Source organism: Mirounga leonina, unplaced genomic scaffold (assembly GCF_011800145.1).
Source record: "Mirounga leonina isolate KUSES-001 unplaced genomic scaffold, KU_Mleo_1.0 Mir_56, whole genome shotgun sequence".
NCBI classification, from domain to species: Eukaryota; Metazoa; Chordata; class Mammalia; order Carnivora; family Phocidae; genus Mirounga; species Mirounga leonina.
In genome coordinates, this window is record NW_023270819.1 from 195,447 (window position 1) to 220,595 (window position 25,149).

The 25,149-nt window shown below is 47.8% G+C and overlaps 1 protein-coding gene across 1 annotated transcript in view; it reads left to right on the forward strand.

Moving 5' to 3' along the window:
• Positions 1 to 25,149, forward strand: part of LOC118002001 (T-lymphoma invasion and metastasis-inducing protein 2-like) — a 198,117-nt gene that overhangs the window by 148,129 nt on the left and 24,839 nt on the right. Inside the window, exon 18 of the mRNA XM_034992217.1 lies at positions 10,053 to 10,156. Coding sequence (XP_034848108.1) covers positions 10,053 to 10,156 — 104 coding nt within the window. The remainder of the gene's footprint in view (positions 1 to 10,052; positions 10,157 to 25,149) is intronic.

Here is a 25,149-nt window from a genome sequence, read left to right on the forward strand (position 1 = left end):
TGTAGGTCAGTGCTGATAGTGAGATGTGTTTGAAGTTTAATTTGAGGGTAGTAACATTTATACAAGACCGGATCTGCAGTAAAGGGATCTGGATTCTAGCTCCGACCTTGTGCCTGACCTTGGGTGGGTTCCTCTAACTCCTGTTTCCTCAACTCTGGAAATAAAGGATCTGACAAAACAGTTTAGCTTTTTTTTTTTTTCCCCTCTGAAATTCAGTTATTTAATAGGCTTAAAGCACCAATGGAAAGGACTACATGCATTTCTTACAAAAGTTTGCGAAGTGAAAAAAGCAAAGTAATGGGTCAAGCATTCCATTTTGGTTTTGCAACAAATCTCATTACCTCTTTTAAATAGCATCAGGTCTTGACTGCTGCAGAGAAGGTGTTTGTTAAAGCTTTGTAATGATAGGCTGACTCAAATCCAAAGATCACAAAGAACCTTAAAGGCATTAATTACCCCTTAACATCACCATGATGGAGCAGAGATGTGTTATTATCATTTTACTTTCACAGCTGGGTAAATTAAGGCACAGAGACACATTAAATTGCTGGCAACTTGGACAAAATCATGGTCAGTGGTAGAGAGGGAGAGAACTGTAACTTATTGTTTCTCCCTCCAGGTAGGGAAAATGTCTGGATTTTAATTACTTTTCTTCCTTTTAAATATCTGCCTATTAACATCTGTAGAGTGCAATCCATTGAGAACATGCCTCTGCGGTAAAACGAATTCAGATGTGGGACACCTGGGTGGCTCATTCGGTTGGGCATCGGACTCTTGGTTTCGGATCAGGTCATGATCTCAGGGTTGTGAGATGGAGCCCCACATCTGGCTCTGTGCTCTGCGGGGAGTCTGCTTGAGATTCTTTCTCCCTCTCCTTCTGCCCCTCCCCCCTCTCTCATGCTCTCTCTCTCTCTCTCAAATCTTAAAAAAAAGAAAAAGCAAATTTAGATCTAGCTGGATTGATAATGGCCCTCTGTCCTGTCTGGGTTCTTACCTGGAGGCTGGGGATGGCGAATGGTAGCCAACCACCTTGTGATTGGGGCTTTCTCAGTTCAGGGGAAGGTCTGTTGTTGAGAAGTAATTTCACTGTCCGCATTCTTACGCCTTTTTTGATATTTCACACTGATTTTCATTAACATTGCAATAATGTGACTGTATATTTTGTGTGATTTGGTTCTTTGGAATCACCTTACGGTGGACTTGAACTCTGATGTCTCTCCTGTAAGATCCATGCTAACATCCTTACCTTCTTTTTAAAGAAAGAAGTATAATTCACATACTGTAGAATTCACCTTTCAAGTGTTCAAATCAGTGGTTTTTAGTATATTCATGGAGTTGTGCAGCCATCACCATTATCTGATTCCAGAATGTATTCTTCAGCTCCAGAAGCAACCGTGTCAGCACTCACCTCCCCGCCGCGCCTCCCCCCGGCCCCTGACAGCCACTAATCTAGTCTCTGTTTCTGTGGATTTGCCTGTTCCGGCTATTGCACATAAATGGAGTCCTGCACCACGAAGCCTGCTGTAACTGACTGGTCTCATTTAGCATGAATTTTCCTGGGTTCATCCATGTTGTAGCATGCATCAGTCATGGATTCCTCTTCATGGCTCTGTGGTACTCGATTCTGCCCTCTTTCCGTCCTGCCCGGCATTAGCCTTCCTGGAAGGTGTCACTCCAGCGTGCTTTCTCCTATAGCAACCCCCCCCCCCCCCCCCCCGCTGCCGCCAGAATCTGTGCGTGCTCTTGTTTTAGGTTTCCTCTCAGGGTCTTTAAGTAGAATTCCATCTAAGTTGTTTGTAGGGGTTTTGAACTTCAATTCTGAAACCTTGTTAAAGTTCTTGAGTGTCTGAAATACGGTGGTGTTTCTTCTGTGCCCCGAATGTTAATGAAGTGTGTGTCATCCGGGGGTCTTCCCAGCTCTGATGGATACCAGTTTCTGCTAGATCCGAAACCTTGGCTGGAGATCCCTTTTACCATTGACTTATTTCATCAGGGACCCTGATAAGGTACGATGGGAGCCCTTTGCCTTCTTTCTTTGGGCTAAGTGCATACCTCTGTCATAGCCATAGCCTGCCTGGAAAATGAGAATGCGGGTGCACCTAATTCCCTCTTCCCCTCTTCTCTTTTATGTTGTGATTGGCCTGGTTGTGGCCTGCACCTACCCTGAAAACACCTGCCATCTTCCTGTTCCTCTAAAGATTCTTTTAGATGCTGAGGATAGTTGTCCCAAGATAATTGACTCAAATCATGGCAGTCTGCTGGTAAGAAACATTTACTACCAGTCTTTGCTTTTCTCTGTTTGTCACCAGAGATCTTGCATTGTCAGGAACATCACCAATTGGAACGTGACCTCAAGTGAAAAGGATTTGGAAGATTTGTGAAATTTACATTTTTCTGGCACGGTATTTATGCTGTGATAGAATACACTTCTCTGCAAGCTTAACAGTGACATTCAGACAGATGCCTTGATTTTTCTTGACACAAGAATAGTAACAATAATGAAATGTAGAGTCCCAGATATCCTCAGAAAAGTTGATTAGTTTTTATCTGTAGCAGAAGTACATGGTGTCAGTGGGTGATGTCTTTGGTAATTAATGGTGCAGTGAGACTTGACCGGTCTTTGCATGTGGTCAACTCAGAGTTACTGTTTTCTGTCATTGAATAGTCCATCTGTTTCATTTAAATGGTTTTATTTTCATTCTGTTTCACTGACCAATAATGAGTAATATTTGCCTAGATCACAGAACATAGGAAATGCCATGAATGAAAGGTGTCACAAATCACTGCATTTTACGTAAAAAGGATGAGTAAAATGGAGGGGAATCTGAGTTAATTAAAAATAATGCTATACAAGGTCTACACATTGAACCTTAAAAGTTGAGAGATTTTAAGCTTTTCCGTGCAAATGAACTCGATGTTCCGTGTGCTCTTGGCACTGTGATAAACTGTGCGTGGTGGACACTAATGCAGAATTTTACAACAGTGGGTGAAGCTTGGAGAACTGAAAAAAAAAATGTGATTTAGTATCCACGGAATGCTGTATTCTTCCACTGGCAGCGTTGATTTACCAAAATCTTTATCTTTTCTTAAAATTGCATTCACGCTTTTTTAAAGAACACAAAAGATCCATAAGGTGAAGGAATTCAGTTGGATAATTTCTAAGCGTGTCTTCGGGTCTAAAATTTATAGATTCTCTACAGGCTGTTCATTTATGGAGTTACATAGTAGAAATTCTGAGAAATTAAACAGAAATAGAATATGATCAAGTAGATTAAGAACATAAATCCCACAAACTATGTTCTCTGAACGTGAGTAGATACAAAATTATTAAAAGTCAAAGACGTACAACTGTAATGCCACAAGGGAGTATAAAACTTAATGAAACCATTTATTATTTACTTGTAAATTCTTTGAAAATATTTTTTTTGATTTTTTTTTTTTTCTTTTTCCAGTCATCTTCATAGATCATCGTTCTATAGTTTTCACCTCAGAGGGGAGCCTGCGGGTTAATGATTAATCAACTAAAACATTGTTTTGAGCATAAGATGAGAGTCCCATTATTTATCTGAACACCTTTTTAATCGCCTTCTTTAGCATATTTCATTTTTCTTCAGGAAGCGAGGAGGCTAATATCCACATTGCACCTGCTCTTGGCTCTGGGCTTGTGGTGCGTTCTGTCTCGTCTGGTGTCACTGACTTTCCCGGAGGTGGAGTTAGACACTTGACCATGGAGAGAGGCAGAGGTGGTTCTCAGTGGAGGGGGCCCTGCCCACCAGTTTTGGAAGTGTACGGGTTTGTTTTGGCTTTCATAATAAATTGGAGGAATATGGCACTTAGTGGTCCTGGTCCCAGGTCCAGTGGTTGCTGGGTGTCCTGCATGTCCGAGCTCATTTCTCACACTGCGGAATTGTTCCACTGGACTTTCATGTAGATGAAAACACGCGTAATTATCTGAGCCAAGAACTGGCTTCATTTTACAAATGAACACAAATTATTTTTTTCCCCACAGCTACAGGCTACTTTGAATTGTCTAGGAAAGCAGCAGACCAATAAACCAAGGGAAGTTTATTTTGCTCAGAGCTTCGTCAAAAGTTTGTGCCCATTTGGAAAATCAGGTTCCTGATGGCAGCACCCCAAACGCATTTGAATCCCCACCAAGACACCCTGGCCTGGGTCTGTGAGGACTTTGAGATATTGAGCGTGATTCTTTGCAGTGCAAATGTTGGACAGGCTTCTAGAGTTGTTGCAAACAGGCATTTGCACATCGAAACACACGTTTTTAAACGTTGCAAATTCCTTTCCTTTCATTTTTCTCCTTGTGTTACTAGTAGGGCATTATAATGCTTCTTGCGAAGCTGTGTATGAATTTTACTTCAGAATAGTATTGAAAAGGGGGGCTTTGGATGTTATGATATTGAAAATCTGTACTATAGTGTTCATGTTTTGAAGCATGAAAAGCATAGTTTAAAAATGATTTTCCAGGGGCCGCCTGCCTGGCTCAGTTGGAAGAGCTTGCGACTCTTGATCTTGGGGTGGTGGGTTTGAGCCCCACACTGGGTGTAGAGATTACCTAAGTAAACTTAAAATAATTTCCATTCTCATTGCCTCTCCATTTAGTGTACTTCACATGAGTCCTCACCCCATAGACTGAAGCAGTTTTCCCTGATGTTATGACTGTCACCATCCATTTCTCAAAAAGGTCTTCTGGTGCCTAACAGGTGAAAATATTCTAGTTTCTTCTTTTGGGCCTCAGGGTTTGATAGCATCTTGAGACTCTAACTCAATTCCTCAGATAGTTGCTGTTTCTGAGGATGCAGGCGGCCTTCCCAGACTTTGCCGAGGGGGTTCTGGATCTCTCCGGAGGGAGGCCTGCCTTACACATGGGCAGAGCGCCCTGCCCACCCTCCTCACAGCCAGCAGCTAGCTAGCTGCCTGGTGTCTCTGGGCTCTGCTGGCAGCCAGCTGGGTGGCTGGCTGGGGACTGGGAAGGACTTCTTGCCTCTTCCTTGCCACCTAGTCAAGTGAGGAGGAGGAAGAGGACGTGGCCAGCCAGACCAGGCTTAGGCGATGGCCCAGCTCGGCGAGCCCGACTTTGTGGCTACCTGCTGAGCAGAGTGAGAGTTCCTGAGCAGGAGCTGCAGGCTGGAGACCGGCAGGGTTACCACCATGCGCCCAAGCCCTTCCCCAACTCCCCAATTGCCACCCATTTCTGGAGAATTCCCCCTCCACGGGCATATCCACGTTAGCACCCGCATAGCCTGGCGCTTCTTACGGCATGGGGGAAATAAATGGCAGAGCCCGAACGCCTGCATATTAGCTGTGCTAAATTGGATTTGGAAGTACTGTAAACGTAAACTTGGAATTCACACTCCCAGCTGCGTGGGTGAGGCAACCTGAACACGAGCGTGTCCTGATGTTTGTGTTTTTAAGTTGATCCCCGGGATATGACTTGAACACAGGTCACATCGCAAGGGATTTGGGATTGTTGGCTGCTTGGCCTTACAGTGGCACCAGCCGGCTCTGTCCTGATGCCCGAGGTGGGAAGGCACCGAGTTGAGAGGCATCTCCTCCCTGGAGCCTCCCAGGTCCCTGGTCCTCTGCGGGCGACCTGCAGGGCTGCAGGAGGGCGGGGACAGTCACCTTCCAGGAGCGCCTGCCTCGTGTGCCGGCGTTCTTGTTTGTTTTTGAAGGAGAGAGATGGCTGAGCCTGGTCTCAGGCGCAGCACCTGCCGTGGTACCTGGTACCCAGTGGGTGTGCCGAGCTCGGCAGCCGTCTGACGAGGGGATGCATAAACGGAGTGAGCAGGGCCTCGTGTAGGAGCCGAGGCTGTGGCTCTGCACGTCGCAATCTGTTACGCCAGCTACCGAGTAGAGGCTCTTGCTGGCCGTGTGACGTGTCTCACGGGGCCAGACCTAACCCCAGCTTGTTCATTTCCACCGTGAGGGAGAAGAGAAAGACACGGGGGTGTATTTGCCAGAGATAAAATCGATACCTTGACCTGAACGTACAATTTTGCTGTTTTTCATCATTTACAGTCGTATTGGCTAAGACTTCTGGAGCGCGTCGGAACTTCTGTGCCCGAGCGCAGTGTGCACAGGCTGGGCGGGAAGCACAAGCTTACTGCCCTCCGAGTCGGAAAAGGTGCCCTACCTCGTGTCCTAGTGGGCACGCCCGCACCGAGAGGCTCTCCCAAGGTGAGAGGCCAGCTTTTTGGTTGGCAGCGGAAGGACGTTTGACTCCCGTCAGCAGCTGGTGCTCAGGACGTGGCCGCGTGTAAGCGGGACTAGACGTAGGCATTCGGCACCTAGGAGAGGATGTCAGTGCAGTTGCTGTTTAAAGCCGCTTTGTAAGTCAGCATTCGAATCTCACTGGCCTACGCTTTCTTTTTCTTTTTCTTTTTTTTGAAGAGCCAATCTGCTCTTCTCTCCCAGGGCCTACTTTGTTCTCATTTCTCCTCTAGAACACTAAGGGCACACTCCTTTTTATGGGGCTACAGGTCCTGGTGAAATTTGAGGCTCCCGGAGCTGGGGTCGGAAGCTGGGGCCCCTCAAGCTTGGCTTCCCCTGCACTTTGTCGCGTCTAGGACAGCGTTCGTGTGTTGCTAATGGGTTGGAAAAGGAGTCAGTCACTGAGGAGACTCTGTCTGTACCCAGATACTATTCCGCCTCTGTGAAATTTGGGTGGTGGAACAGCTCTGAGATTGCCTATCTTGCCAGAACTCAGGAACCATCCAGAACCACTTCCGCCTCTCGGATCCCTGGGGCGAGCCTCAGTGGGAGCTGGTTCCGAGATCCATTCTGTTTAAGCTCGTGCCTCCGGGAGGATCTAAGCTGCACCCAAAGGCTCTCTAAAGTTCAAGGGGTAGCAGAGGTGATGGGGGAGCCTCACCGATGCATGGCAAAGCCTTGTGATCCAGAAAGGGTATCCAGAGTTCTGTTACAACGTAAACATTCTGCCTTTGTAAGAGGTAAAAAGTTTGGGGAGTTTTCAGTGTTTTGGTTCTAAAGTTTTGTGAATATATTGAATAGATGACTCAGAATCCACTTGGCACCCGCTTTTGACATCAGCCGTGTTATTTTCACCACCATCCATCTGGCTCCTCCCGGCTCCAGAGCTCCTCATGCCCATGTGCCATCTCTGAGATCTTCAGGGGACTTCAGGTCTCCGTCATCTTTGTATCCCCAGGACTCAGGGCATATCTGATTGTGCAGCAGGTGCTGTAGAAATCCTCATCATGAATAGACGCATTGGTTGTGTCTGAATTCCTGTACTCAATGCAGCTCTTTGGGAATACGGACGCTCTTTATTGACAGGGTAACGGCAGCCGTAATGCAAACCTGATTCCGTTACCTGGGTGAGGGACTGCTGCACTCACTCTAGGGCTTCCGTGCTCTGCCCCCGCTCCTCTGGCATTAAGGAGTGAAGACAGGTGTGTCCTCTGAGGACCTCTCTTCCCCCACACGCGGTCGTTGGTGTTTCCAGGGTTCTCTCCTTGGTCTCACTCTGTGCGTCCTTCCTGGGGCTGCTTCCCTGCCAGGTACAGTCGGATGACTCCAGGTCCACATCCCCCGTAGACTTTCCTGGACGGCCTGACTCCGGAGTGTCTCCCATCGGGTGGCGCATGTGCGTCTCGGGCTTGGAACCGCCAAAGCTAAGCTCATGAGTTCCGCTCCAGCCCTTCCTGTTCCCCGTCTGCCCCGTCACTGGGGCGTAAAACCAGGTGCTCTGCCTTGACGCCTCCTTTCCATATCATCAGCTATGAAACAGGCGGCAAAGAGGAGACCTGGAGGGTCTGCCTGCTCACATTTCTGTGTTCACTTAGTTTCTTTGCTCTTACTCTATTCTGAGCTCATCCGGGTCTCTCCACCTCATGCCTGCAGTGTTGTGGTGACTTTCTGACCCATTTTTTTCCCCAAGGTCTTGCCCTTTATCGATTCCTCTGTTGTAGGGCACCTTCCCTCCCTTCTCCATCGCAACCACGCTCAACATGTTTCCCGAAGGTGCTGCGCTCTTCCTGTGATTTGCCTTCACTCAGCTGCCTTCCTCCTGCTTCTGGAATTTTCTCTCCCCACTGGTCATTGTTAGCCTTAAAGACAAATAGATACCCCCAAGATTTAAAGTCTTTGCTCAAGTGTTTCCTTTGCTATTGAGTCTTTTAGGGTCCTTTGCAGAAGTAACTTCCTTCCTGACTGTCCCTACTGCGTGGACTTTTCTCACATCATCTGTGACACTTCACCTCCTCCAAGGCTAGAAGCTCACTTTGAGGGTAATAACTGTGTCTCATTCATCTTTGTGTCCCTAGCACCGCGCCTAGAAAACAGCCGGTGCTCAAAAAGTGAATGTTGAATGGACGAAAAGGTGTGTCTGTGCTGAATACAGTAGGAACACGGTCTGTTTTCTTTTATGGATCTTGTGGGCTGGTCTCCCTTAAACACAGGTGCACCCAGCAGCCCAAGGAGGTGATCGGTGGTGGAGGAACAATGGTGGGTTGCTTTTGGCTCAGGGACTCATCTTTTTTTTTTTTTTTTTTTTTAAGATTTTATTTATTTATTTGAGACAGAGAGAATGAGAGAGACAGAGAGCACATGAGAGGGGGGAGGGTCAGAGGGAGAAGCAGGCTCCCTGCTGAGCAGGGAGCCTGATGCGGGACTCGATCCTGGGACTCCAGGATCATGACCTGAGCCGAAGGCAGTCGCTTAACCAACTGAGCCACCCAGGCGCCCCTTGGCTCAGGGACTCATCTTGCTTCCCATGTGGTCAGCCTGCTGGTGACCGGACTGCCTTTGTGATGTGGTGTTCGGGGCCTGGGAGAGGCGAACCCAAGTATTCCCACCTGTCACTGCTATCTGAAATTTTCCCAGGGATGTCTCATGCATCTGTCATCAGCTGCCTTATCCAAGCTAACTTATGCCAATAAGAAGTGTGACTTGGACTCTCTGGTCCTTTTCTGGGTAGGGTGAGGGTTTTGGAAGAGGTAAAAGTAAGAAGAAATTAGAGCTCCAGAATTCTGTAGATCATTCAGGTATTTTCTTTAGGTCTCCTCTTGTCTTAGAATCAAGTATCTGTGTAGTGGTTGGTTATATCAGCATGGATCGTGGACCAGCATTCCTATCCATGGGTTTTACCAACTTTCTAGGGCTTCCATAGCTTCTAAAGGTCTCCTAGAGACCAGTTTCCTGGCCCCCATCATGCCTGATTAACATCTATCTATGCTGGGTCAGCCTAGATCAACTTGGACAGGTTCAAGATCAGTGACTTCTTCTTGTAGCTACAGGGATTAGAAACCATCTGATTTCACCTGATTGAGGGGACAATCTACCAAATACAAGAGTTAGAATGAAAATCTGCGTTATATTATGATACAGGCTAGTCTTTCCATCTTTCTTGAATTTGCTAATTTGAGAGCCTCTGAAAAGAATTGGGCTTGGCAGGTGTGTATGGTTGTAGGCTGGGTGGGGCGGGGCGGGGGGGGGGGGGGGGGGGGGGGAAAAAAAAAAAAGCTCTACTTAGCTTTGATCTTACTTCCTAACCCTTACTCTGGAAGTTAACAAAGGTTTGCTGTTCCTCATGGGACTTTCAGTTTAGGGTAAAATTGTGGTCGATGTCAGAAAATGGAAACTTAAGCCATCAAATGAGCAAGTTGTGGGTTGTAATAAGGGTCCATGCTGTTGCATCCCTGGTTGTCCAAGATTTCCCTGGTGATTTTCCCAAAAGAGGGAAGTACCCACGATGGTCACTGCCATTTGATTCTTTGTCTAAACAAATTCTTTAAGATCAGAGGTTAGTGAAGTGTAGATTGCCCAGCAACAGGCACTGAAGTCACTGTCTTGATTGGTCACTGGTCGCCTTTGACTGAGAGCGACAGGAGACGTGGCTTCTTCGTTAGCAGGAGCCGGGGTCTGTTGCAGGAGACCCTTCGGTGGTGGTGAGGTGCCGTTCGGCGCTCTGGCTTTTCCTCCCTCTCTTTGTCTGAACCCTTAAACCAGTCACCATGATTCTCTGCAAAGGGCCAAACTCACTTTTATGTGTGTTTTTGTCACTTTTTATGCAGATTTCAGCAACGTCCCTGACGTCACCACTGGCCTGAAAAGGAGTCAGACCGATGGCGCGCTGGCCCAGGTCCCCCACGGGGAGAGAACAGGACAGACGTTCGGGGTAAGATGCTGTCCCAAATCCCAAAGAAGAACCTGGCTGACAAGCATGAATCCCCCCTTTCACCCGAAGTGGGGAAAGGAGATGGGGTTATCCCGTCCCTCAGTCCACCCGCTGAAACCTATTTTTTTTTTTTGCCTTAATGGAAATAGTTTCCTTTTTTATTCCAAGCGAAGTATGTTAGGACAGTTTGACGAGGACAGTCTATGCTCAGGTGTTCTAAAAGTTATGCTTAATGACTCTATTGCTTTCCTCCTTTTTTTTCTTTTTTTTTTGCCCACAGATAAATTATTTTTGGAATGTTGTCACTTTGTTGTGGTCTAAAACATGAGACTTGGTATTTTCACCATTTTTCAGTGCACACTGCAGAGGTGTTAAGTGCATTCACAGTGTCGTGCAACCACCACCACCACCCATGTCAGAACTTTGTCATCATGCCAAGCAGAAACTCTGTACCCATTAGACTGTAACTCCCCATTCACAACTCCCCCACCCACCGCGACCCCGGCTCGCCTCTCAAAATTTTACTTCCTGCGCCCTTTGCTGTTCGAGGTCCCTCATGTGTGAGCGTACCAGTATTTGTCCTTTTGTTTCTGGCTTATTTCACATGGCATCATGTTTTCAGAGTTCATCATGTCGAGGCGTGTGTCAGAGCTCCCCTTCTTTCGGAGGCTACAGATACTATTCCGTTGTGCGTGCTGTGTTTTTTTTCCCGTCCATCTGTTGACAGGCGTTTGGCTCGTTTCCACCGTTCGCCTGTTGTGAGTAATGCTGCAGAGGAGATTGGCATACAAATATCTGTTTGCATCCTTGTTTTCAGTTCTCTTGGACACGCATCTAGGAGTGGAACTGCTAGGTCACGTGGCCCCTCTATGTGGATCTTTTCCCGTGTGTCCCACAGGGCTGTGCCACCCATCCATGATGGCTGAGGGTTCTGATTTCTCCGTGTCCTCGCCAACACTTGTGATAGTCCATGCCTTCCCTACATTTTTAATTGTTCGTCGAACATCCTTTCAGAAATGGTCTGATCCACCTGATCTGTTTTAACACACAGTCCAGTTTTAGTTGATTTTGACATTATAATTCTGTTTGCAATTCCTTGCTTTTATCTTAAATATAAGAATGGAGATATATAAGCTCTGACAAGTATTTAAGGACAACTTAATGGGAGCGCCTGGGTGGCTCAGTTGGCTGAGCATCTGCCTTCAGCTCGGGTCATGATCTCAGAGTCCTGGGATCGAGCCCCTCGTGGGGCTCCCTCCTCAGTGGGGAGCCTGCTTTCTCCTCTCCCTCTGCAGCTCCCCCTGCTTTGTGCTCTCTCTGCCAAATACAGTACAGTCTGCTGGGTTAGACTGATACCACCAGGGGCTGGTCCCTTTGGGGGGCAGCCATGTGGCACCCCCGGGGCTGATGGTCGCTATGAGAAGGGGATTAGGTTGGAGCCTGCCCACTGCGGAGTGGGTTCTGGTGGCCCCGACCTCCCTCCTCCTCCTCTCCCTGCATTGCTCCCCTATTCCTGATCCACCTCCTCCAAAATCTCTCTTGTCTTCTTTCCAATTCCTCAGACGAAACACTTGGTCTGGCTGTGCCCCCAGGATGCAGTATCTTTTAATAAACTGACGTCCACATTTTTAGTCTGATGCCTGTGTTTGATCTCTGTTGGATTAGTTACTTTTGGGAACCTGACATCATAGTTAATAGTGATTATATATTTTTAAGAAATGCATCCTAGAGCATCAACTGGATGTCTCTTGATTGCTTTGTCTTAAAGTTCTGTAAAAAAGTAAATATTTCTGACACACTGTAGAAGCTCAGCTATCTATTTAAGGTAAGCATGCCTGAGGAGCACCGGCCCAGTGAGGCAGCCTAATGCCGCTAAGGATGATGATGTCTGTTGTAATCTGTTTGAGTTCCACATTAAAGTTCTTAAGAAGGAAAGGAAGTTCTTTTTTCCAGATTTTATTTTAACATTTGGTAAAATAAATAGGCAAGAAGTTACTGTGTTAAGGCTATCCCCAACTCCGTCATTTAACAGTGCCTGTCATAACGAAATAAAGCATTTACCAGATGAACATTGGACAGCACTTAGAAATTGAGGAAAGGAGGAAAAGCTGCAGTTGAGCTTGAAATTGGAGCTGATTGAACTTAGTTTTCATTGCTACAATGGTTAGAGGAGAAAGCAAATAAATACCAAAGGGGCGCTCTTGGGTGGGCTCTCAGTTAAGTGTCCGACTCTTGATTTCGGCTCAGGTCATGGTCTCAGGGTGGTGAGAGTGAGCCCTGCATCGGGCTCTGTGCTGGGTGTGGAGTCTGCTTGAGATTCTCTCTCTCCCTCTCCCTGCTTGTGTGTACTTGCTCTCTCTCAAATAAATCTTTAAAAAAAGATAAATACTGAAGAATGCAGAAGACAAAAATATTGAAAGAGAATATCATCGTGGTGAGCATTGCTGTCGGTCCCTCTCAAGTCAGAGTCGTCATCATCAGACCTTTTTCAAACCTGAAGATCATCTGTCCATAATAACGGACTTCAGGGCATTTCTCAACAATCCTAGTGTAATGCCTGGCAGTTACGTTAGTTCACACGTTCTTTGTTCCTTGGGAAAGAAGAATCGGTGACCATGAGAAGTAATAATTGGGATGTATGTTAGTGAAAAAGTTTTGAATTTAAGAATCAAAAGACAGCCTGTCCATCAGTTAAGCATCCAACTCTTGGTTTCGGCTCAGGTCGTGATCTCAGGGTTGTGTGATCGAGCCCCACAGTGGGCTCTGCACTGAGCGTGGAGCCTGCTTGAGATTCTCTCTCTCCTCTCCCCTCTATCCCTCCCCCTCACTCATGCTTGCTCACTCTTTCGCTCTAAAAAAAAAGAAAAAAGACATTTTGTTCTGTATTATTATTTTCAGCCCCCTGGAAACATCAGGTTATACCTAAAAGGAGTCTTTTTCTGTTTTCCAGGGGTGGTTTGGGAATTGGATGATGTGTGTCCACGTGCTGGGCATGGATCTTTTGGGCTCGCCCTGGTGCTGCCCCACAGTGGCCATGGGAGGTGGTCCCTGCTCCGGAGAGAAGGCTGGCCTCTCTTTCCCGGGCTTCCCACTCTGGCCCCTCTCGCCTTCTTAGGGGTCATTAACTTCTTTTCAGATTAGACCCTGGTTGAACCGGAGTTGTTTGGGATATTTTACTAATAATATTCTAGACTTTGAAATAAGGAATAATTTCCCTTGAAAATCAAATGCAGCCTGGCTTGATGAAGCACAGCTGTAAGTGGGGCTTTTGAGAGCCCCGCAATTTCTGCAAATGGCTCATAATTGATTGCCTTCTTGCTCTTCAAGGGTGCCTATTACTGTCACAGCTCTTTGTATGCCCCTGTCAACCTCTCCTGTGTGCGGGCTCTTTTTTCCCCCAGTATTGTTAGCAGTTAGCTGGCACTATTGTAACAGTTTGGATTTGGAAAGGAATAAACAGTTTCTTTTTGGGTGAGGGGGTTGAAAGACTTTCTTTCTGGGTTGTTCTGGGAACTTGAGGTGGGCTAATAAGCAGGCTCTGCAGAAATACGGTTTACATTCCACTTTCCAGTCTCTGAGCTGCCTCTGAAGATGTGGCACTTTGTGGCTCTGTCGTCCCCCAGTGTGCCCTGACCTGGTGTCTCCCCAGAGTCGGCAGGCTCGGCATGGGGTGGAAATTCAGAGGAAGGGGGTGCGCTTCCCCAACCAGTGGCGCTGCCTTGGAGGAAGAGCTTGGTGGCGCTAGGACGTCCTTGCCAATGTGACTTGGAACAACAGTTTGGGATTTTTTCATTGCCTGGGGATGAGAGTGAGAGAACGTGCGTCTTACTCATTTCCCAACAGCCGACCGTAGATGTAATCCTTTCTCCCAGAGGGAGCAGGTTCCTTTGAACTTTTCCTTTCTATGTACAGCATGTAAGTAAGCGAGGGCTTTGATCTCAGGGGTGTGGATTCTGATCCAAATGTAGGCATGCTTGCATGGTTTCCTTTTTCTCTGTCTGGAAAGTTGATTTTACTCTGAAATGTCTATAGATTGTTATGCAGACGGGAAGAGATCCCTTTCTTTCCAGAAGGGAATCCTGACTGTAATCTTTAAACACTCTTTGCAGCTAAGGATGCGAGCATTTCTTTTGGATTCTAGTTTCTCGGTGGCACTGTCGACCTTTCCTTTCTCCTTCCTACCTTGCAAGGGTCTTTCAGTGGATCTCTGAAACAGTTTTGTCCTTTTGAAATATGTCAGAGAGCCCAGAAATTTCAAATTTTTACTCTGTAAAATCCGCTTGAAAAGAGGAGTCATTTGAAGACAATACATAATTTGCTGCTTTGTGAAATTTCCCGGGAGCATAGCCCATGCTAGTCATTGGGCTTCATGCTGTAAAAGAAAATCCACAAAAGTGAAACCGTTTTCTACGAGGTAAGCAGAGTTTTTACCTTAGTTATTCCTGATTAAATGTTTTTTTTCCCCCAGCTTTTTTAGAAGAAATTTTATGTAATCACCTAGTGTAGCTTCGGCAGTGATTATTTTTACAGTTTGTAGGCGTTGTGTTGCTAGAACAGAGAGCATTGGGAATCTGGAGATACACAGCATGACGACTGTGTGTTGTGCTCTTTGCAATTTAATAATGCTTAAGATCTATTTTGTCCTTTCATTTGTGCAAGGTGGAAAAAAGAGACATGCAGTAATGGTTAGGTGTTGGAACACAGTATGAGCAGAACTTGCATTTAATTTTTTTTTTTTTTTTTAAGATTTTTTTATTTATTTGACAGAGAGACACCGCGAGAGAGGGAACACAAGCAGGGGGAGTGGGAGAGGGAGAAGCAGGCTTCCCGCTGAGCAGGGAGCCGGATGCGGGGCTCGATCCCAGGACCCTGGGATCATGACCTGAGCCGAAGGCAGACGCCTAACGACCCAGGCGCCCCTTAATATTTAATGCCTGCTCACGCACTTCTCTTAACCTTCTGAGTTTTTTTTACATGAATTCCTTTTAAGAGCTTGCATTATCTAAGAAGCGAAAAGAAAAGATTATTGGACATATGGTTTGTTTCCCAGCAGGCTCACGTTGTACATCTTTCTACTTTATCTTTGAGTCTCCTGCATTATTTCAAGATCTGTTTGGTCGTAAGATGTTTTGGCTAAAAAGTGAAATTAAAATACAGTTTCTTTATGAATTGTGGTCTTTCTACGTGGCTGCTACTCAGTAGATTAATAGGATCATGATCTCTTTTAAAGAGCTAAATATACCTTTTTCTAAATGCATGTCCTCCGACAGAATCCCTGACGTATGAATGAACAGAGGGATAGCATCCTCTAAGCAGACCCCATTGTCCCTGGAAATGACTTGGCGTCCTCTTTTGCAGTGAATAAATCCAGGTGGGCAGTGATATAATGGAAAGAAGTCTCAACCTGACGGTTGGAAACCTGGCCCAACCAGACTTTACCACTGCATGACCTGGGGCAGGGCACCCAACCCGTGTAAGCTTACTCTGTCCTCACTTGTGAGTGAGAATAACAGTGCCTGTTGTTGAGAGGATCGTGCACAGTCACACACACGCCCTGGAGAGATTGTTAGGCTGAGAGGTCCTCCTTCCTGATGTGTCCCATGCACATACAGTGCTCCGGATGCTTTCTCATCCTGCGCCCCTAACACATGGCTTACCCGCCTTCGCTGCCTTCCCAGTCTTCTTGAAGGGAGTATCAGGTGGTCAGATGCTGTTGAGCTGTCCCAGGACACAAAAAAGAATTGGAAACGAAGGCCCTGGCAGTTAGGTCCTCTTAGCTGTTTGTCACCTGCGCGAAGACCAAACCCACCTGCCTGGAGCTGGTTTTTCTTACGCAGAGTGCCGTGGATGGACACCCTTTTTAAAGGGCTGCTTTAAAAGATTAACAAAATCGTATCTGTCAGGTCTGCCCTTCTCTTTAGCAGGAGTGGGCTGTGAATAGGGAGAAGCTTAGTGAAGCCTGAGACATAGCCTGTCAGGGTGTCGTACAGACTTGTGCCTCTTGGAAGAGCAGTGTCCCTTCAGGGCCTAGAGAGGCGCCGTGGGTACAGGATCCAGTAGAGCTGAGCTTTCTGCCCGGCTCTCAAATGCACTGTTCCGCGTTTCTAACACCGTAGTACATCCATGTGGCAGGGACTTGGCGGCAAGTTTGTGGATTTGTTGGAAGCAACTGTGCTTAGTTTGCATGGGAGTCTAAGAGTCCATCTGATCTCTTTGGAGCTGATTGGAATTTTTTCTTTTTTTAATTACTATTTTCCCAGCTCCAGGGGTTAGTGCCCGGCTCCTGGTCTGCCCTGATCTTTAGGGCTGATGTGTCCGGAAGATGCCAGCTCTGCTGGGTGTGGCAGGAGGGGACATCGCTGAGCCACGAAGCGCACAAGAGCCCTGTCCTCTTTGTTGCCAAGGATCGCTTATCTACCCTCTTCAGCAGGGTTCGAGATGTTACCCACAGTGTCAGATGAGAGAGAGAGAGAGGAAGGGAGGCAGGAAGGCAGGAGGGAAGGAAGAGGAGGAAAACCAGATCTCTGTGCAGGGTGTGGGCAGGGCCAGCAGTGAGCTGGAAGGGGGTTGGCATTGAGAACCAGAGGTGAACCCTCTCAGCCAGCAGCTACGTGGCAAGCAGTTTGGGCAGGGGGAGCTTGTCCAAGGGAAGGGGGACAAACAGTGGAGTTGACGAGAAGGCAATGGGAAGAAATGTTGATGGTGTTGACTTCTCTGCACTTTCTCTCCCAGCTGCTACCCTCCCAACATGGCCGTGGGGCTGGGTCCTAACGGGGCTTGTGCGGGGCGGGTGTGTCCCTGGCCCAAGCAGTCTGGAAGATGGGAAGGGGCTTGCTGTTGCCACGGGCAGAGCTGTGGGCTCACCGGAGCCCAGAGACACAGAAACGGCCAACAACATGGTGGTGCCCGATGAGCACTCAGCCGTCTGTGCCTTTGCCAGAGAGGCTCTGGGAGCTCAGAGGCTGGGGCTGCTTGTCGAATGAGACTGGGCTGGGGTGTAGGGCCTCAGGGAGCCGTGCTCGTCTGCCTTGTACGGGTAGAGAGTATCGTTGTTCAGGCAGTCCAGTGAGACTGGTCTGGAAGCCGGGCTGTAGGGTGTTAGCTCTCGGGGGCTGGCCTGGGGCCAGCCATGCCCCTCTTGCTCTGGGCCCAACAGCATTGGCTCAGGGAGGCTGGAAGCCTTCAGGAGGCCGCTCGGTCCCCGGCTTCCCCTTCCCTTCTTGTTAATGTGGCCAGTTTCCCTTCCAGCCTCTTCCTTCCTCCTCCTGTTTGGCCTCCTCCCCAGCCCCAACCGGCCCTTTCCTTCCTGCCTCCCTCTGGCTCCTGCTTCCTCATCCTCCTCCAGACTTCCCCCTTCACCCTGGTTTTCTGGGAGCAAGAACGAGTTGTCACGGGAGTCATCCTGGGAGACCCCAGGGAGGGAGCAAGAAGCAGGAAGGCGTCAGGCGCCTGGGTGGCTCAGTCGGTTGGGCGACTGCCTTCAGCTCAGGTCATGATCCTGGAGTCCCGGGATCGAGTCCCGCATCGGGCTCCCTGCTCGGCGGGGAGTCTGCTTCTCCCTCTGACCCTCCTCCCTCTCATGCTCTCTGTCTCTCATTCTCTCTCTCTCTCAAATAAATAAATAAAAATCTTAAAAAAAAAAAAAATAGAAGCAGGAAGGCGTCAGGAGGCCATGCCGGCACCAAGGCGTGAATCGGCGAGAGGGCGGGTGGGCTTGTTGCTCGGCGCAGCTCTAGAACTCACTGGCAGTGCTGAAGGGATAATTACACCCCCTCCTCACACTGTCGGGATCGTGACTCACAGGAAAGTGCCTGAGCCTCCCTGGAGCTGGGCTACATGAAGGCTTTACCTCCCTGGGCGTGAAGACTAGCTTGCCACATTGATTTCCCGGAGTGGGCCTCTCCCTACTCATCCTCTCCTTCGAAACCATGGGGGCCATGATTTTGCTTCCAGCCCCTCCGAGATGAGACTGGAAGAGGGTGGGTTTGTCCTTTCCGAGGCCAAGCAAAGGCCCACGTTCGAAGAGCAGCCAGCCAGCCACCTGCATCTTGGGGCGGGGGTGGCAGAGAGGGACCCCAGCTGCGCTCCTTGGGACCTCCCCTGTTGCCTCCCGCCGGGACAAGTCTCAGCGGGGTGGTGGCAAGTCGCCCGTGGTCTGTGTTGGTTGCAGAGCGGGCCATATGCTTTTGGAAGTGGCCGTGGAGGCGAGGCCGCCCCCTTCCTTTGCCTTCATCCTCCTCCTCCATGGTGTCCCGCCCTCTGTGTCTCCATGTTTCTTTTCTTTCTAGGCTTCCTGGATTGGAGACAGAATAATTTCAGAATCATCTCCCTTTTTGGAGGAGAAGAAAGCAGGGAGTCTGAGCGGGGAGTCTTGGGCCAGACCCCACCGTCAGTAAACCCCGTTTGCAGGCTCATGCAGGTTCTCGGGGGGAAGCCTGCTGGACGTGGGTGGTCGTGGGGGAAGAACACGTGGGGTTGGGCCCCAAGTCTTACACCGAAATCCTGTGTCCTTGGAGGAGTCCTCAGACTTCTGCATTTGCGCGCCGAGGGGCGGGCTGCCGGTCGTGGAGGCCTGTGCTGGTTCTGTTTGTGGTGCTCTGACGCCCCGCCGGCCTCTCTCGCTGCCCCGACGCCTCATCTGCAGCCGGCGTTTGCCTGACGTGTGGCCTTTTCTCCTCAGGAATACAGAGAGCTGCTTAAAAGAGAATTAATTCTAGAAGAAACCAATTAGAATTAGCACTGATTATTTATTGTCCTTCACACAGTTATTGAAGTAAAAACCTGTAAGACTTATGGGGGTTGAAGGTCATGGCAAGTGAAAGTGAGGATGGTTAGGTGCTCTATTCCCGTATCAGCTCCGATCTTTTACTCTCTTACCTGGTTGAGGAAAATAACTTAGAGCAGACCATTGAGCATCTGATGAAAGTGATGGGCCCTCAGGAAATTGCTCCTGTATGTGACAAGTCACTGCAATTCTAGGGAGCTCGCTCTGCTTGGGACGTTTACCCACAGATTTTCTCCTTAGGAATCAGTGAGCTCTACGTTCATAATTCTGACGTTGAGTAAACACCTGAGTAATCTAGCTGCTGTCTTGACTTAATATTATTAATATTACAGACATAGTTATCAGGTACTTACAGAATGAAAAGCACTGTGTTTCTTTTCTTTTCCTTTATTTTTTTTTTGACCCTGAGATCAAGACCTGAGCTGAGACCAGGAGTCCGATGCTTAACCACCTGAGCCACCCAGGCACCCCTGGCCCTGTGTTTCTTTAGCCAAGTGACATTTTGAACTTTGTCTTTATCTTCAGGTCTGATTGGTGTGGTGGGCTTGGCAGTAGTAAGGCCTTATTTTAATGTGCTAAGAGACATTGAGATACTATTATTACATAAGAACCCTGCCCCAGATGGCATAAACCGTTAGGTTGAGGCCAAGGAGAATATTGCTGGTGGTGGTTAGACATTCCTACATTGTTGAACACCAATTACAGCATTATGCACTGATGTTCTAGCATTTTCAGAGTTTCATTTTCTGTAATTAGTGAAAGAACATGATTTTTGGGGAGGCGGGGCAAAAATCTAGATCTTGACCCCAAGCCAACATTTTGTAGAACTCCCTTCAGTAGAATCAACAGCTGTCTGTGGGACCAGAGGGGTGGTTGGATGCCCAGTTCAGGGGATAAGAAGGAAGCAGACGATCCCATGGTTTCCCCGGGGCCGAGAGAACTTTACCCCGGCCCCATCACGTCAGCAAGCCAGCGAAGGCTCTGGTGTTCGCTCCTTTCTTTGTCTTTTGAAGGAATGACAGCCACGGTTAGGATCTCATTTTGGCTGGCCACTCTTTGGGTGCCACGAATCCTGTCTTACCGTCAGTATTTACCAAGAATGGGGGTTGGTGTGGTGTCAACTCTGTTCCTTCATTCGTTGGGACCTCCCCCACAAAGGCATTCCCAGATGTTAGCTGTTGCTAGGAGGCCTGAGACAGTCGTGTCGATGCCTCCGTTAAAGATCTGTGTGTCAGGGGCGCCTGCGTGGCTCAGTCGTTAAGCGTCTGCCTTCGGCTCGGGTCGTGGTCCTGGAGTCTTGGGATCAAGCCCCGCGTCGGGCTCCCTGCTGGGCGGGAAGCCTGCTTCTCCCTCTCCCACCCCCCCTGCTTGTGTTCCTTCCCCCTCCCGCTCCCCCTGCTTGTGTTCCCTCCCCCTCCCACTCCCCCTGCTTGTGTTCCCTCTCTCGCTATGTCTTATCTGTCAAATAAATAAATAAAATCTTAAAAAAAAAAAAAATCTGTGTGTCAGAGATTGTAGTCCAGGGAAGACTTCGCTTGTCCTGCATGAGCGCAGATGTATCTGAGCCTCAGTGCGTTCTCTTCACGCCTTTCATTACAGCAGATGCTCACCTTTTAATAATGTCCCAGCCCCACATGGTAGCTGCTTTCACTTGCTGAAAAAGTTCTGAGAAGTTGTTGTGAGTCATTTTGCAATTTCCTCTGTAGTATCCGCTCGGAGCGGACTTTGTGTCACTGCGGCGGGGGCCAGGCGCTGAGGGAGTGGGGGCCTGGGGACCCCGCTGGGAACACTTCACCCCCTCCAGTACTGGCCTCTCACTCTCCGGGGGAAAGGTTGGATTATTAGTTTCATAAATCAGTCTCCTGCTGTTCTTGATACCAGCACAAAGGACCAGGCAACACAAAATAGATTTGTCACTAATATGGGAGACAGGAGAAAACCGAAAGCACGGCTTTTGATGCCCCCAGTTCTGTCTTTTCTCCTTTCCATTCTTGTTTGTTGTCACGCCTCCCTATCCCTTTTTTGTTTGTTCCGCCTCCAAGCATCCCTCCTCCTCTGTGACTCACCTTCCGTCACACTCTCTGATTCTTTGCTGCCACCTAAGTTCTCTTGTGTTTTCAGAAAACAGATGTCAGATGAGGAAGCTCTTAGATATGCAATTGCTTAGAAGGTTCTGGCTTGGCATTGCACAGGCTGAGGGTTTCCACAAATGTTGTGTCACTCGGGGAGTCCTGCCAAGGGGCTTCGAGTTGGCGTTGGAGTTGGCTTTGAAATGTTCTAGAATCCGGTACCTTCATGGTTCATCCAGCCACGACAGAAAGGATGATCAGATGAGAAGACTGGCCTGGGCGGCATCAGCCTGCTGTTCCAGGCACCAGGATGGGGCAGGGCATCTGCGCTCTCCACTCAGTTGCCTAGTGAGGTCTTAAACACCGTGGTTTTATAGATGAGTTTCCACGATGGAGAGAGGATTATCAAACCAGTAATCTCAGGTGAGATTTAAAATTAGTTTTCTGTGTCTGAGGCTTAAAAAAAAAAAAAGTTTTAAATTGACAGTCGGTTGCGGTCACGTTGTCTCTGACGTCTTTTGGTTTTGCTTGCGCTCCTGCCTGTCCGTGTATGATTTTACAGCCGTCCGCCGTGCTCCGCGCTCCTGGGGAAACATGGCTTTGGTTCTTTGGATTTATTGACTTGCATTTTCTAGAAGGTTGATCAAATTGCCAAACGGTTTATTAAAATTAATTGTCTTAGTTTAAATTTTATGACCTCATTTCTATTATTTAGTCAGTGTTAGATTTTTAGAGATTGGTGGTAAAGTCTCAGATAAATGTGTGTGAGGCAGACATTGTTCATGTGAGATGATTAATTTGACCCTGTCAATAACATACAATCCAGAGTAATGGAACAGACTTGATTATAACACTGCTTAAATGGGGCACCTGGGTGGCTCAGTTGGTTAAGCATCTGACTCTTGGTCTCAGCTCAGGTCATGATCTCAGGGTCATGAGATCGAGCCCTGTGTCAGGCTATATGCTCTGAGTCTGCTTGGGATTCTCTCTCGCTCTGCCTCTCTCTCTCAAATAAATAAATCTTTAAAAAAAAAAACACTGCTTAAATCTAGCAAAAAAAAAAAAAATCTAACTACAACTAGGAGTAAAGGGGCCTGCAGGTTGTATCTGTGCTCACTCAAATAGCACTTTATCCAAGCCTAAGAAAGGTGGTCAGGATACTAACAAGTAATTTACATTTCATATTTTTGTGATTTTTCTTCCCAAAGCTACAGTTTTTTTTTTTTTTAAAGATTTTATTTATTTATTTGAGAGAGAGAATGAGATAGAGAGAGCATGAGAGTGGGGAGGGTCAGAGGGAGAAGCAGACTCCCTGCCGAGCAGGGAGCCCGATGCAGGACTCGATCCGGGGACTCCAGGATCATGACCTGAGCCGAAGGCAGTCGCTTAACCAACTGAGCCACCCAGGCGCCCCCAAAGCTACAGTTTTTTAGATACCAGATTCCAGGTATTATTTTCAGCCAAATATTAGAACTGATAGTCCAGGCTTTTTTTTTTTTTTTAATTTTTTAAATTTTATTTTATTATGTTAGTCACCATACATTATATCATTAGTTTTTGATGCAGTGTTCCATGATTCATTGTTTGCATATAACACCCTGTGCTCAATTCAATATGTGCCCTCCTTAATACCCATCGCCAGGCTAACCCAACACCCCACCCCCCTCCCCTCTAGAACTCTGTTTGTTTTTCAGAGTCCATCGTCTCTCATGGTTCGTCTCCCCCTCCGATTTCCCCCTGTTCATTTTTCCCTTCCTACTATCTTCTTTTTTTTTTTTTTTAACATATAATGTATTATTTGTTTCAGAGGTACAGGTCTGTGATTCATCAGTCTTACACAATTAACAGCGCTCACCATAGCACATACCCCCCGCCAGTGTCTATCACCTAGCTACCACATCCCTCCCACCCCCCATCACTCCAGCAACCTTCAGTTTATTTCCTGAGATTAAGAATTCCTCATATCAGTGAGATCATATGATACTTGTCTTTCTCTGATTGACTTATTTTGCTCAGCATAATACCCTCCAGTTCTATCCACGTCGTCGCAGATGGCAAGATTTTTTTTTTTTGATGGCTGCGTAATATTCCATTGTATATATGTATACCACAGCATCTTTATGCATTCATCTGTTGATGGACATCTTGGCTCTTTCCATAGTTTGGCTATTGTAGTCCAGGCCTTTTTAAGCCCAAAGAGGATGTGGTAGGTTTCAGACAAGTAATAGGGCCTAGACTTTCTCTCCCTACCCCCATACCATTCTTCCTAAGTGACTGAGAGCCATCCTTGACCCATGCAACCTGCTGGAACAGCAGTCAGTAGAAGTCAGTGTAGTTATGGGTGCCTGGGTGGCTCAGTCAGTTAAGCGTCTGCCTTCGTCTCAGGTCCTGGGATCGAGCCCCGTGTCAGGCTCCCTGCTCAGGGAGGAATCTGCTTCTGCTTCTCTCTCTCCCTCTACCTCTCCTCCCTGCTTGTGCTCGCATGCTTTCTCTCTCTCCTCTCTCTCAAATAAATAAATAATATCTTAAAAAAAAAAAAGTCAGTGTAGTTGATAAAGGGTCACAAAGGTACGAGCCACTGGAGCGGGTGAGAAGAGCCGGCTTCCGTCGTCCTGCAGCTCCCGTGGGGTCATGCAGGGCTGTCAGCCCAGGCAGCCACCTTGCTTTGCTGTGCAGCAAGAGATCGTAGATGAAGTTTAAATGCTCAGGAAAGTTTTTAAAGAATTCATAATTTGCAGAAATAGCCGCCTTCATTCCCCAAGTCAGAGCAGATACTCTCATCTGCCTGTCCCAGAAAGAGACACCATGGCTGTTTCTTCTGGAGACTGTTAGGGGGCCGTTGCGAGCTTGCTGGGCGTTCTGTGCCTCCCTCACCGGTGGCCATGTGTTGCTGTCACTTGGCCTTGACTCTGATTGTCCCCGTGGCCAAGGCTATCCCTAACAGCATTATTTTCAGTTTATATTTGGAGAATGGGGTATAGAAGAGATGAGAAGATTCACAAGAAGGATTTCATCCCTGGCTGTACTACGGGGGAAAAGCACGTAGATGTTTGTCTCTTAACTTGCTGTTGCTGGGACAGGCAGGAAGTGGAAAGACAGCGGGACCCAAGTGCTGGAGCCTCTCACTGCCTGGTTGGCGGGCTTTTGGAAAGTCGCCTCATCTTCTGAATCCTCATAACCTTATTAAAAAGATTAGGACTGCATTTCCATGATAGTCTCAAGGAGGTGAAATCAAAGGAGAGCCATGTGTGAGAAATAGCTTTGTAAACTGCAGGGGGCGCTAAGCCAGGGTGGATGAGGGGGGCTGCTGTAGGTTCTATTAGTCCGTGTGTCTGTGAACACCCTCGTGGATAAGAGGATGCTGTGAGAGTAGGCAGACCCAAGGCTCCCCTTACACCAAGATGGGAAGATAGACCAAGCCAACTAGGGGATACAAGTCTAAGGCAGTCTAAAGCTAAGATGCTCAGGGAGGACCATCAAGGAATGGGAACGGGTGCAACTGACTTACAGTTTTCTGAGCATCTTTGAACTGCTCTCAGAGCTGAGTGCTTGGTCTGCAGCCAGGAACCGGGTGCTACCCTACTTTCTGTTTTTCTAGGTAAGGCAACCAGGAGCCCACGTAGATGACAACTAGAAAGAAAATATGCTTCTTAGGGAACCGCAGGAAAGGGGAGAGGACTCAGCTGGGGGGCAGTCTGGGATTAGGCTGCTGGGCAGCCCCGGCCCCGGGCGAAGGTGGACACAGCTGGAACTGTTAAAGCCAAGTGTGTGGGATTGCCCCCTTCCAGGATTCAGCTGTCTTGTCCTCATACAGACTTGCCCCGAAAATTGGTGGATATCAGATTGATCAAAGCTCTCGCTGGTCAAGAATGTGATTGCAATTGGCGTTTATATGGATGCATTCTTTTCCTTCAAATACAGTGACAAAGATAGAAAAAAAGGCTCAGTAAATTCTCAGAATATGTAACACTTCAAGACCTTTCCTGCAAAAACTGCTTCAGTAATCTATTATCAGTTGCCAAGAATAAAGCCAGAGACCTAACTCTTGTTTGGGAAAACTGGCATTAAACACGGAAACTGACTAGAATGTTCAGTGAAGACATTAACCACTGAAGGAAGGGTTACGGTAAATACACAAG